This window comes from Lupinus angustifolius, chromosome LG13 (assembly GCF_001865875.1).
Source record: "Lupinus angustifolius cultivar Tanjil chromosome LG13, LupAngTanjil_v1.0, whole genome shotgun sequence".
Classification (NCBI taxonomy): Eukaryota; Viridiplantae; Streptophyta; class Magnoliopsida; order Fabales; family Fabaceae; genus Lupinus; species Lupinus angustifolius.
This window is the reverse complement of record NC_032021.1, coordinates 1583975-1597049: the sequence shown is the minus strand read 5'-3', so window position 1 is coordinate 1597049 and position 13075 is coordinate 1583975. Positions and strand designations below refer to the sequence as shown.

Genomic DNA, 13075 nt, shown 5'->3' with positions numbered 1-13075 from the left:
TGTGTTGGTATAGATAAGACATTTCACTATTTGGACTGGACGTTAGTTTAAGTGGTATATGTTTGATTCTCCTTAAGCAAAGTTTTGGGTTTGAGTCTTGTAAATAAAGAAAATGTCTGCCGGAAGAGTTAGCCCAACGTACCTGTGGATATTCCCGACTCGGACAGGATTGCCTCCTGTGCGAGGATACCGGTGGGAAACCAAAAAAAAATAAGACATTTCAAAATGGATAAATGATTTTTTTTGTATCACCAATGGTATCTTATCTCCGGTAAAACCTTATACCACTAAATCAATGTCTTATTATTATTTTTTAACTCAACTAATAATTATGTTATATTAGAAAAAAGAGAGTGGACTTCTAGCCACTACTATGCCTAGACATGATTGTCTTCAATAAAGGATACTTGATACTATTCTAAAATTGAACTAATGAGCTTTCCAAATCAAATAGATTCGACCTAGTTGGATGGAAAAAATGTTCCAACATAAAACATAATAGATTTATGGTCAAATCAATTCGACAGATTATTTTGGTTCAATTTTTAAAATATAATTAATATTAACTAAACTTTTTTAGGGAAATCTTATTTTTATATCTATCTCAGAAATGTCTTATATGAAATGAATTTTGCCCTTTCTTTTACAGGTTTTATCGTATCCCACGTTTGATTATAAAACATTCCATAACATCTAGGAGTCATATTTGTCCTCTCCAAACAATCGTAGTTGGTTTACCATTGTGCCAAACCCTTGTGTCAAATAACTTCAAGAAAGCTTTATTTTTTAACAAATAAACTGGGATTATGCAAGTGGTGAGAGGGTTTGGATGATTTGCATAAGGTCATAAATTCAAATCTCGTTGTTACTATTGTACTCCAAAAAAACAAATCATTGTCACCATTTTACATGAGTGCCTTAAACAACGTTTCTGATGATAACTTATGATGGGTTAACAAGGCATCTATTAAGCAGTTATGGACCCAAAAGGGGAAGGGAAATCTGTAACTGAGATTTACTTCCAATGTGTGTGTGTCACTGACAATGTATACCATAACATGTAATAGCTTGCAATTTTGAAATCAAACGCAGAATCGTGACAGAATGGATGTCGATGTCATGCTCTAAACAATCCTGCAAAGAAAAATATGCAAATTAGCAACCTGAATGATCAATTGACCAATATATTTCCCAACCATGCTAACATTAAAATGCATTTTAGTAACAGTGATCACAAAATGACAGCCAGGAAGATGAATGCAAAGATGCAGAGCTTGTTTGATAAGTGATGACTAATGTGATCAATGTTATTAATATTGTACCGGTTATCAAACCGGTCAGGGTACTGGTATAATGGTATAGCGATTCAACCGGTGGTTCACTAATTAAACCGCATACCGGTGAAGTTAGATATACATATATAATATATTAACATTAATGTTGAAAAATCAATAAAAAAACCAATTATTTTTTATTTTCATTACAAAAATAATTTTAAATAAAAATCGGCAGGTATGACCGGTAATGTTCAATTGAAAATCGGCCAGTATAGCCGGTTTTGACAGATTTTGACCGATATGATTGCATGACCGGTATAATTGTTGTACCGTACCGGTATTGGGAACGGTTTACCAGCTGAACCGGCTGGCACGAATCGGATTTTACAACACTAAATGTGATATAACAGTAAAGTGTGCATGATTATTCCTTTTTAGCTTTATTTCATTTGGAGTAAAGAGATTAGTCACCAGGTATAGAATTCAACTCTGCTTTGCTAACAGCTCAATGTCAGATCCAACTTCAGCTATCTTGGCTTCCTTAGAACCCTTGGCTGCTTTTGCAACGTTCAAAACATCAAAGTCCAGTGCTATTTTTTTAACAAGACCCTCAAGCATCTGTTTCAAGATTATTTGACATATTAAATATTTGAATGATGCTCACAGAGGTATATATGCCTCAAAACACATGAATTTATAAACAAAAGTAAAATTTCTATCTAATGCCATATTCATAAACAAAAGGAGTATCGATATTGTATATTTTCATATGTTCCAAAATAACAAATTAAGGATGCAGTTTGATTAATTTCTTTTGTATGCATTTCAAATAAATAAATTTGTATTTCGTCCGAACTTAGTGTGCATAGCACAACAGAATACAGATTCTTATTCGGGTAAATAATGTGTAACAAGACCAAGGTGTTTCACTGACTACGATATGAAAACTCAAACAATTAGCAAATAGGTTGTTAAAATAGAATAGCAGCAACTGTAGACAGGGCCAGGGGTGATAAACGAATTAGATAATTAGGCTTCATAAAAACAGGTTGTAACAAATAAGCAATAAATTTGTAGTCATGGGAAAGCTTCACAACATGCAGACAGGCTTCACTTACATCACAGGCAAAGTAAAAGAATTATGCCAAACATAAGATGAGAGAAAGAAACTTAGAAGTACCAATGATCCAATAGCAACTAATGCACGGAATTTGGAATCACCTTCTACATTTTCATTTTCAACAATCTGTACAAAAACCAATTCCATATTAGTACAATTAGGAAATAATAACATCTCAAGGTAGCAATTTTTATTTTATTTTTTATTTTCATTACAAAAATAATTTTAAATAAAAATCGGCAGGTATGACCGGTAATGTTCAATTGAAAATCGGCCAGTATAGCCGGTTTTGACAGATTTTGACCGATATGATTGCATGACCGGTATAATTGTTGTACCGTACCGGTATTGGGAACGGTTTACCAGCTGAACCGGCTGGCACGAATCGGATTTTACAACACTAAATGTGATATAACAGTAAAGTGTGCATGATTATTCCTTTTTAGCTTTATTTCATTTGGAGTAAAGAGATTAGTCACCAGGTATAGAATTCAACTCTGCTTTGCTAACAGCTCAATGTCAGATCCAACTTCAGCTATCTTGGCTTCCTTAGAACCCTTGGCTGCTTTTGCAACGTTCAAAACATCAAAGTCCAGTGCTATTTTTTTAACAAGACCCTCAAGCATCTGTTTCAAGATTATTTGACATATTAAATATTTGAATGATGCTCACAGAGGTATATATGCCTCAAAACACATGAATTTATAAACAAAAGTAAAATTTCTATCTAATGCCATATTCATAAACAAAAGGAGTATCGATATTGTATATTTTCATATGTTCCAAAATAACAAATTAAGGATGCAGTTTGATTAATTTCTTTTGTATGCATTTCAAATAAATAAATTTGTATTTCGTCCGAACTTAGTGTGCATAGCACAACAGAATACAGATTCTTATTCGGGTAAATAATGTGTAACAAGACCAAGGTGTTTCACTGACTACGATATGAAAACTCAAACAATTAGCAAATAGGTTGTTAAAATAGAATAGCAGCAACTGTAGACAGGGCCAGGGGTGATAAACGAATTAGATAATTAGGCTTCATAAAAACAGGTTGTAACAAATAAGCAATAAATTTGTAGTCATGGGAAAGCTTCACAACATGCAGACAGGCTTCACTTACATCACAGGCAAAGTAAAAGAATTATGCCAAACATAAGATGAGAGAAAGAAACTTAGAAGTACCAATGATCCAATAGCAACTAATGCACGGAATTTGGAATCACCTTCTACATTTTCATTTTCAACAATCTGTACAAAAACCAATTCCATATTAGTACAATTAGGAAATAATAACATCTCAAGGTAGCAATTTTTATTTTAAGTAATCTAGAAATGCTTAACTACTACACACTCCCTTCTACTTATTTGTTTTCAAGTGGGAGTAAGGATGGAGACGGAGTATATGAAATGCAGTAAGATGCGACTGAGCAAGGTTATGAAGGCAAAGGATGCTCTTATTTTGTATGACCTTTTTGGGGTTTTTGTCTTGGTCCTATTTTAGGACCCTTTTCAAAGTATTATGTGCAATAAATGAATTTATTAGCAGACTACCCTTATTTACTCAAACAATTTGAGTGGAAAAAGAATGATTTAGTTTCCTTAATGAATGACAATTTTGGTAAACTACATATGGTTATTGACAAATCTAATGATCCACCTTTCTTAATCCGCGTGAAACAACCCAAAAGGCTCTTATAAAAAGGACTGGATGGAGTACAACATACAAGTTGCAAGATAAGATTAAGAATGATTGAATTAGGAAGAAAGTTACAGTAGCAGAGGAGACAATTTTTCCGTCAGTGGTTTAGTCATTTGAAATGATAAACATAGGCTTCAGTGAGATGGGGAAAGTGGATCAAATTGAAGATAATCTAATTATGAGAAATCATTTAAAAAGACCTAATCCTACATTAATTATTGGAATGTATGTTTTTGATATAGATCCTATGGTATTGGTCGATCCATCACCCACATAGCCAACCCCACCTAATGAGATAAGATTGGCAGCAATAACAGCATAAAACATACCTCAAGTGCTGCTGATAAAACTTGAGATTGTCCTTCTTGATCCTTCAATTCAATTAATAGCACAGTGTAACTGTGAGGATCACATGAGAAGTAAAGGTTATTGCAAGCTATCATTGTGGACTCTATAATGTGACTCTAAACGAAAATGACTGCAATGATTAAAATAATGAAACATGAACAGAGATCTCAATATGTACTGCTTCAGTATATATATTTAGCACTTAGCCGAAGGGTAACGGGGTTAAGTAGGGTTGAGCACAGAAGAAAAATCAAGGGCTGTAGAATTGCCCTCCCTTCCACTTTTTTAACTCAAGAAAAAAATATTTTATTTTTGTAACAAGAACCACATTTCAAAAATCATAAAGAACTCCTAAATTATAAAACAAATAGATTATACCTAATCATATAACTATGAGGGTAAGGTTGCATGCATTTACCCTACCCAAACCACCCTAGAAGGGGGCCTTGTGCTGTTGTGCACTAGGTGCCCTATACATAACTACGAGGACTGGTAGTGAAAATTTGTGAGTTAAAGAACAATAATGCATCACATATTGGTTTCCCCTAAACAATTGTGCAAAAGCTTACAGTCAAGAAAAGACTTACTTGAGTATCAAGGTAGAATAGGACAACTGCAAATTTTTGTTTGACGATGAACTACAACTTGAGAAAGCATCGAGAATCTGCAAGTCAAACACATTTAGAACAAATAATCAACCAAGTTCCGTTTACTTCCAGAAGAACAGAAGTAAGACGGACAGAGTCAAATAATAATCCTTCATACATGAGATGTTTTCACCAAAAAGGGAAGATAAAATAGCCCAAAGCAATAAAGAAATGAATTCATAACCGTAGCAGTGATGTAAAGGAGAGCCCATATGCAAATTAAAAGGCCTTGTGAAAGGTAGCCTATGCATATGTTGAAACTAATAGCAGCAGCAGTGTTAAGAAAGCAGAGTAATAGAAAGTTCAATATCATTAATCAGAGAAGATGGGTTTATGAACCTTTTTATTCACAAAAATGTTACACACGAAATTTCTATATCAATGTTGGCTTTCTCCAAGAAACTAATATCGACTCCTTTAATTATACTCAAACTCATAAAACATTGCAACAGAGAGATTCTAACAGCTAACCTCACTGCAGTGTTTTTGCAACCAGTTGAAGTAGCACGAATTCTTGAAGAGATTAGTTATAGTACGGATGCTGGTCAACAAATTTGCAGGAATTGCTGGATGTACTGTTACTTTCTTAATCACTTCCATTAGTATATCTGGATATAACAGAAGGAAATCAGTAAAACATTAAACTTCAACAGGAAGGTGTAGGAAAAAAATTCAAGTCCAAAATTCAATGTGTCAGAAGTCATATTTCACATGCTAGAGATGGAACTAACTTGATTGCTGACATAATTTAATGTCAAAAAATCAAAAGGATGCTAACGTTGATACCATTTTTGGTTTCAAAATGCTTGTGAAGTTTAGTAGCCCCATCTGGATGAAGAACTATCATCCTTAAAATATCAATGACTGCACAGACAGAGCACAATATGAAAAGGTAAGTAAAACAATTTTCCAAAAGATTAGAGAAGTTTACTGATTAAGAAGTGAGCACACAGTGAAACAAATTTTCTTCCGATGGTTTTTATTTAGTTAAGGTACAAATGAAAATTTCATGAAGTGCCAATAAAAGAAAAAGAACAATAAAAAAGACAAAACCAGAAACTACAACAACTAACCAGGAAATATCACTCCGAGTGGCCATGACTGAAGTAAATTCAGTAACAAGGCAATATCAGAGTCTGCAAATTTACTAGAATGGTAATATGAAGTATCTTTCAGAGTTTTAACAATGGACCCCAGTCTGGAAACATCAGGCTCAGTCAAGGACAAGTTCTGCTTTTCCTATATGAGATTGACAATAGAACCAAGTTAGTGAAGTTACTGAGAAAATTCATTATTTGAATTCATACAGAATCATAACAATAAGAAAAGTGGGCCATGCTTGCTAAAACATACAGGTGTATTGTTCTTAAACTGCATAGCAATTATTGCGACCAATCATATAAAATGCACAATTCACTCACGATTTCTTTTTAAAAGGAGGGAGCAGCAAGTCACTTTTATGTTTAATATAACAAGTAGATCTCATGTCTAAAAATAAGATGGTGTTTTAACAGTCAACCTCAACCAATGTGATCGTAGAATCAACAGGTATATAAGAATATGGAGTTTGGAATTAACATAGATAAAGCAACTAGGAAAGATTTGAAAAGTTCACCAATCCTCACTACTGCAGATGGGTTCATATATGTCATAAACTTAAGTTCGCTCTAGAAGGGAATAGTTTTCAACAATTTGAATCACATTAATAAGGACAAAAAATTACAATCAAGTAGCCTACCTGGTCAGATAGTAGAGCATTATTGAACTCAGTAATCTTTTTAAGGATCCCATCAAACTGAGCTGCATCAAAAACAAGCATCCCTTTCTGACAACATAAATTAGCACTGGGATGAGTTACCAAATTGCACAATAAGCTTTAAGAAGGAAAAAAGTAAGAAGCTTTAGTAAAGTAGGTTACAATATTGGCTTCAGTCATAAAATACTAAAAAAATTCAAAGAATTAGACTACTTTTAGCACTACTTACTTCCCAGAAGGACCAAATTACTTGTAGAATAAGCTACATTTTATAAAGATGATATTTTGGCCTGTTTGAGAATTTCTCTTCATATAACCACAAAAAAATCAGGCTATAAAGAATGCATAAGTTGATTGTATTGACAGAGAGAGAGAGAGGGGACACATAAGTTGATATAGGAAGTTAGGTAGCCATCAAACAATTTTCCTGAAGATAAAACCTATTTGCAATTTAAATAAGAAAATGTCCGCCAAGTAACATCTGTAAGAGTCCTTCACTACTCTTGAGCTCCCCCGAGAGCTATATTACCCATTTAGAGAGGCAAAGAATCTTTATTTTTTGACATGCAGGATTATGTAGACCACAATTATAGTAAAGAATAAACTCTACAATCTCCTTTTTGAATATGTTAATATACGGACATGTGCTAATATTTCAAGTTTACACGGAACTTTTAGAAGCTAGAACACACCAAATATAGTGTGTTAAGACTAAAGGTATAAGCAATTTCCAAAGCAAAGTGTATGAAAGCAAACCTTAGGAATATGCTTGAAAGTAGGTTTTGCAGAAACATCTGTCATAGAAACAAATAATATTAAAATCACAATCGGGAATGAGTCGTACAAACACATGATACAGCATGGAATGATGGAACTCATGCAGGACAAAATAAGATGATTACCAGACACTTGTGAAGATTGTCCTGGTATGTAAGCGTTGGCTGAAATAGAAAATAAGACAAAAGCCATAAAGTAAAAATGGAGGATTGCAATTTGCAACACTAATAGACCTCATTGATCACCATCAACTTTTTATTGAACAGAGACAAGTATTATACTTACAGCCAGTATAGGGATCACGAAATGAAGCATTAAAAGTAATATCCTTTTGTCCAGTATTTTGAAGTATGAACTGTACGATTTGCTCACGGAAGGAAAGAGGGAGACTCTCCTTGAGGAGCCATTTGTCAGCAACGTCATATGGATTATCTGGAGACATCATGCAATTTGCTTTATTAGTTAAAAGATTATCATTTACAACCATAAATTATTTGCAACCAATGAAACAGGATGCTGTCCCAAGTTTGATTCTCTGATCCAACTTGGGCTATACAAGACAAGCATTTGCAAGAGAAAAGAAATGGGCACTAAAGTAGCTGACAAAACTTCACAGATTAGTTAGAAAAAATAAAGACATTTGTGTGCCTTCAGCCAACAACTTGAGCTTTTGATACAGATGGTTCATGACATGATAACAGAGCCTCAATGACCATTTGGTCATGGGTTCAATCCTTGCTTGGCCCCATTCTTCTAAATAAAAGTCATAATAAGTACATGGTAAAAATGAGTTTGTGAATAGTCTATGCTTCAAGCCCAAAGGCTCTTGCATGAGGAGGCATGGTTAGAAATATCATAATGCCATTCACATGTGCCTCCAGCCAACATCTTAAGCTTTTGGGAGAGTTGGTTCTTGACAGGATCATTACATCAATGAGTAGTCTTAGAAACCTAATTCATACCCCTAAGCCCCAGCAAGAAGGTAAGTTGCAAGAGAGAGGTATCTTACATTCACATTGCAAACGATTAAAGTAAAAGTATTTTTGAATAGCTTGCCACATTCTCTTCTTTACAAATCTCTCTATGCTATCTTAAAAGTACAATGTCTTCAAACTTTAGGGAATAAGCAAAATCAGAATCCTTACTATCTACTGGAATATAAATAAAACTATCTACTACTCTGAGGACCCAGAATGAAATTATATGGTAAGCCCAAAATTACACAAACTATTTATTGAAATAAACAGTTAATATATGTTTTTATCAAGTCTCCAGAAGTCAGGGGAAGGTTCATTATGCCAAAACACGGACCAATCAGACAATAACATTTATTGTTATGGCACAAGAGAGTAATCCCTAGATGCCTAGAGTTATCAAATTATCAAAACCTCAGTGAAAAGGTGTACCTGATCGGTTGTATGGCAACTTACGGGTAGGCATACCATCTCCAATATCCACATCAAACACTGAGCAACCAGAGGTAAAATTTATAAGAAGTGTGTGTGATGAAAGTAAACCCAATCAAGTCTGCAGGGGGGGACATAGGAAACTGACCATAGTCATACTGAGCACCATCATGGAAAGGACGACTTGACTCCTCCGGTCCATCAACAACTTCCCCAATCTATAGGGAAACATAAATTGCTAATAAAAAAATAACCCTATAGATCATTTACACTTGGCACTGCAACTTGTAATTTGACTGAGGCTATAGTTACACAGGTTAAGGGAAATAGAGACAATAGAATCTAAATTTGTTAGTTTTTTCTCTTTTATAGATAAAAGCTCATGGAGAATGAAGTAAGGGAATTACTTTATCCCACTTCTGTTCTGGAAGGTTCCATGCATATGCCACTCCGTTATCCCCCTCCCTAACTATTTTTGTTTGGCCATCACTAGTTCCTGTTCAGAAACGGAAGATGATTAAAACAGAAACCATGACAAACAACATGTTATCTCCCCCATCCCATCCCACTCAACAACATAAGACAAGAGTAGGGGCAAAGCTTATGCTGAATTAAGTGACTTTTGAAAGGGGAACCATTGAAACTATACCTGGGATCTTCAGTGAATCCAGCCCAGGTAACTCTTCCAATTTCAATCCTCCAACCCTCTTTCTAGAAAAAATTAACAGATCAAGCTAAGTTCACAAGTAGTAGCAAGAAATAATTAATCCAAGAATGACATAATCTACAGGTTTAAATTTTATAAAAAAATGGAATACATGTGGATTTACAGTGGTTAGATACTCCCAGGACAAAAACATTTATTCACCAATGAAGAACAAACCATATATATCCAGAGCCAAAACTACAAGTAAAAAATTTACAACATGGACAGACAAGAAAAGGAGAAGCTGTTGTGTCATGGAAGTAGCAAGCGCATATAACTATCTAACATTTGCAATGCATGCAATCTATTATTTGCCAAAGGGGTTTTCAAAGGTCAATATCAGTAGAATCACATTATGACAGCCAATAAACAACCATACCTACTAGCTTTGTATTGAGAGAGTTGTGAAGTATATAAATCAAGCTCTAGCTGGTCAGCAACAGTATCCTGATGTACAGTCCAAATGCGTACAGTACCATCCGAACATGCTGTCACGATATCCCCATTTTCCAGGAATTTTGCATCCCATACACAACCAGGATGTTCTATGCTCTGAACACAAACTCCATCTGATAATTTTGAAGGAAAAATAGACAGTAATAACAAGCCACAAGTTACAAAAGTTGTGGCAAAAAACCAAAAGTACAGGCCATGTGAAATAAAACTGATGCCTTGGAGCAGCCTACAACCTTAGAAGCTTCATGTATATGGCAACTTTGAAAAGTGGGCATGGAAAGGAAGAGTCTTATCATATGATACTCCAAAACAAAACTTGTACACAATTGCTTTTAAAAACAGTTTAAACCTTGCTTAAAAGTTAAAAAAACAGGAGTAAGTTGAAAAAATGGTGGATATTGACATAACCCAAAATGAAAGTTGAAAATATGAATCGTGAAAGTTGCAGCTGACCAGAGAGGCCAGTCAACAGATGTCAAGCAGTTTCGTAAAACTATAGGCCTAGCTGAAGGAACAAAAACGAGACCAAACAACCAAAAAGACTCCCTAAACGTTTTGTGAAGACAGACCACCAATGCACTCAAAATAAACCAGAGCTATGAAAGTCAAAAGTATTGTGCATAACCACTGGAGACATATGAGCAGATAATATTCCAATGACAAATCATCTCTATAGCAAGAAACATGTAATCACCTTTCCATATTTTTGCGAAACGATCTTCGCTGCCACTGACAATAAGTCCTGATGCATGTGAATCAACTGAATAAACAATTGCAGTATGACCAACCATCTCCATTAACACTTCACCACTTACTGCCCATAATCTGAGAGAGCTGTAGTAGCGGAAAAAAGTCAAACAGGATATATGTACATTTTCTGATACAGAACCAGGGATTCAATATTAATTAGATCGAGAGGAGTGAGTACAGAAATGAACCCACCCATCATGTGACGCAGATAAGATTCCAAGACCAGACATTGCAGCCAAGCCTCGAACTGTATCTGCATGATTCTCATTGGCCAGCAGCATTTTCACGGCGATATTAGTTTATATTAAGACAGTGAAACCAAAAAGGAAATAAATAAATGTAGCCCATAATAGCATAAAAGAATATAAAAATATATGGTTGCTAAAACATGTTCCCAAGACAGCATAGTTGATAAGATCTTTTGACCTTCTACAAATTGTAAGGTGGAAACCGTTTTAAAAGAAAACAACCAATTTAAGAAAACGGTTCATTGAAAAATAAAATCAGTTGACAAATATACCACGCAAATGTTTTGAACTTCAAAACCAAATCTGGCATTCCTCAACACCCAAGGACATGTATGTGAGAAACTTACGAAAACAAATATAAATTGGTGACAAAATAAATAAATAAAATGCATGTCTAAAGATAGAAAAGCAAACCTGCATGTCCAGCAAAAGTGTGTAAACAAGTTTTCCCTCTCCAAAGCTTTAAAGTAGTGTCACTTGAACCTACAACATGTGAGAAGATAAGTCAACAACACTTGAATACCATTTTAATACCACCTACCAGAATAGAAGGTTTTAACATAACAATAAGGGATGATGACATGCATGATCTTCAGAACACCAAGTTCAAATGCTTACTCGAGGTTGTTTGGAAGAGCTTGTAGAGAGCTTAATTGAACTTACGAGAAGAGCTTGTGAAAATGAGCTTATGAAAAAAAATTATGACCTTCATATAAACTCTTTTTAGCTTATTTTTAAAATTACTAATTGAATAAGCGTTTAAATAAATTGTTTACGCACCCTTAGAAGCATGACAATAAACCAAGAAAAAATCTTCAAGAAAAATGATTAAACAATTAATATGATACCTGTAACAATCTCGCCGGAGGGTAGCTTTACAACTGCCTGGACTGGTGCCTTATGAGCCTCCCATGTCTCTACAGATTGCCCATTCCTCCACAGTCTCAAGGTGCTGCATAAGAAATTCAGATAGCAAATAAACATCAACAGAGCTACTGTTGTAGTAAACGAAGTTCAACACATTACATTTCATCTCATCCAAATTATGAAACAAGGAACACGACATTGGCGATATTAAAATAAATGAGAAATTACACTAACATCTGGTTTGACTTAATTACACTCGCATCCCTAAATCCCCTACAAATCTACTTACCATTACACTTACCATGCAATGACAATAACTGTAATTGGTAAGGCGAGTGTAGCTTTTGAAACAATAATGACACCCGGAGTATAATTATGCTAAATCTCACGAGTGATCAATGTAATTTCCGAGTTTCCGACTAAAATAAAAAGTTGAACTCACCAATCAACAGAAGAAGATATAATATCTCCATTATCATCCAATGCAATGGCAGTAACCTGCAATTGATGTCCCTTGAGTGTGTGAACCTTCTCTCCAGTTTTCAAATCCCATACCAACACAAGTGTATCCATTCCACCAGATACAATCCCACCTTGTGGGAACTCTTGGTTCGGTGAAATCCATACCAAGGGTCCCACAAAACTAGAGTGCCCTAACAGAATTTTGGAACACACTAACTTGCGCTTATCGGAAGAATCAAGAGACCAAAACCTAATCGTTCGGTCCCTGGACGACGTCGCTATGGCGTCGTTGCCGCAAACGCATATTCCACGAACCTGATTCAGTTTCAGTTCATTGTTCAAGAATTCAACAACAAATAAAATGAAATTGAGGAACAATATATGTTAATATAAAAATATGTGAATAATATTGGTATCTTACATCGTCTTCGTGGCCATGGAGTTCACAGCGTAATCGGTATTCATTGAAATCGATCTCCATTGTTGAGCAAAGACTTTACACTCACCAACACTTACTGCTTCATTTCCTTTCCCCTTTTTATATACAAAA

General features: G+C 34.8%; 1 protein-coding gene across 3 annotated transcripts; it reads right to left on the bottom strand.

Moving 5' to 3' along the window:
• On the bottom strand, positions 848-13073 carry LOC109325608 (phospholipase A-2-activating protein-like). Of its 3 annotated transcripts, XM_019558061.1 has the most exons (24): positions 12947-13073; positions 12506-12840; positions 12045-12148; positions 11611-11679; positions 11141-11201; positions 10893-11032; positions 10122-10311; positions 9686-9747; positions 9444-9532; positions 9185-9254; positions 9037-9096; positions 7916-8062; positions 7756-7794; positions 7610-7647; positions 6836-6922; positions 6171-6336; positions 5884-5961; positions 5569-5705; positions 5038-5114; positions 4432-4501; positions 3586-3651; positions 2877-3023; positions 1120-1134; positions 848-1066 (listed from the first exon to the last, which is right to left on the bottom strand). In XM_019558061.1, the coding sequence occupies exons 1-22, from the start codon at positions 13004-13006 to the stop codon at positions 2889-2891; spliced, it is 2280 nt and encodes a 759-aa protein (XP_019413606.1). In that variant the 5' UTR covers positions 13007-13073; the 3' UTR covers positions 848-1066; positions 1120-1134; positions 2877-2888. The 3 variants fall into 3 exon arrangements, with proteins under 3 accessions (XP_019413606.1, XP_019413607.1, XP_019413605.1); XM_019558062.1 differs by having other exon boundaries at positions 848-1134; positions 7610-7644; positions 7753-7794; XM_019558060.1 differs by having other exon boundaries at positions 848-1134.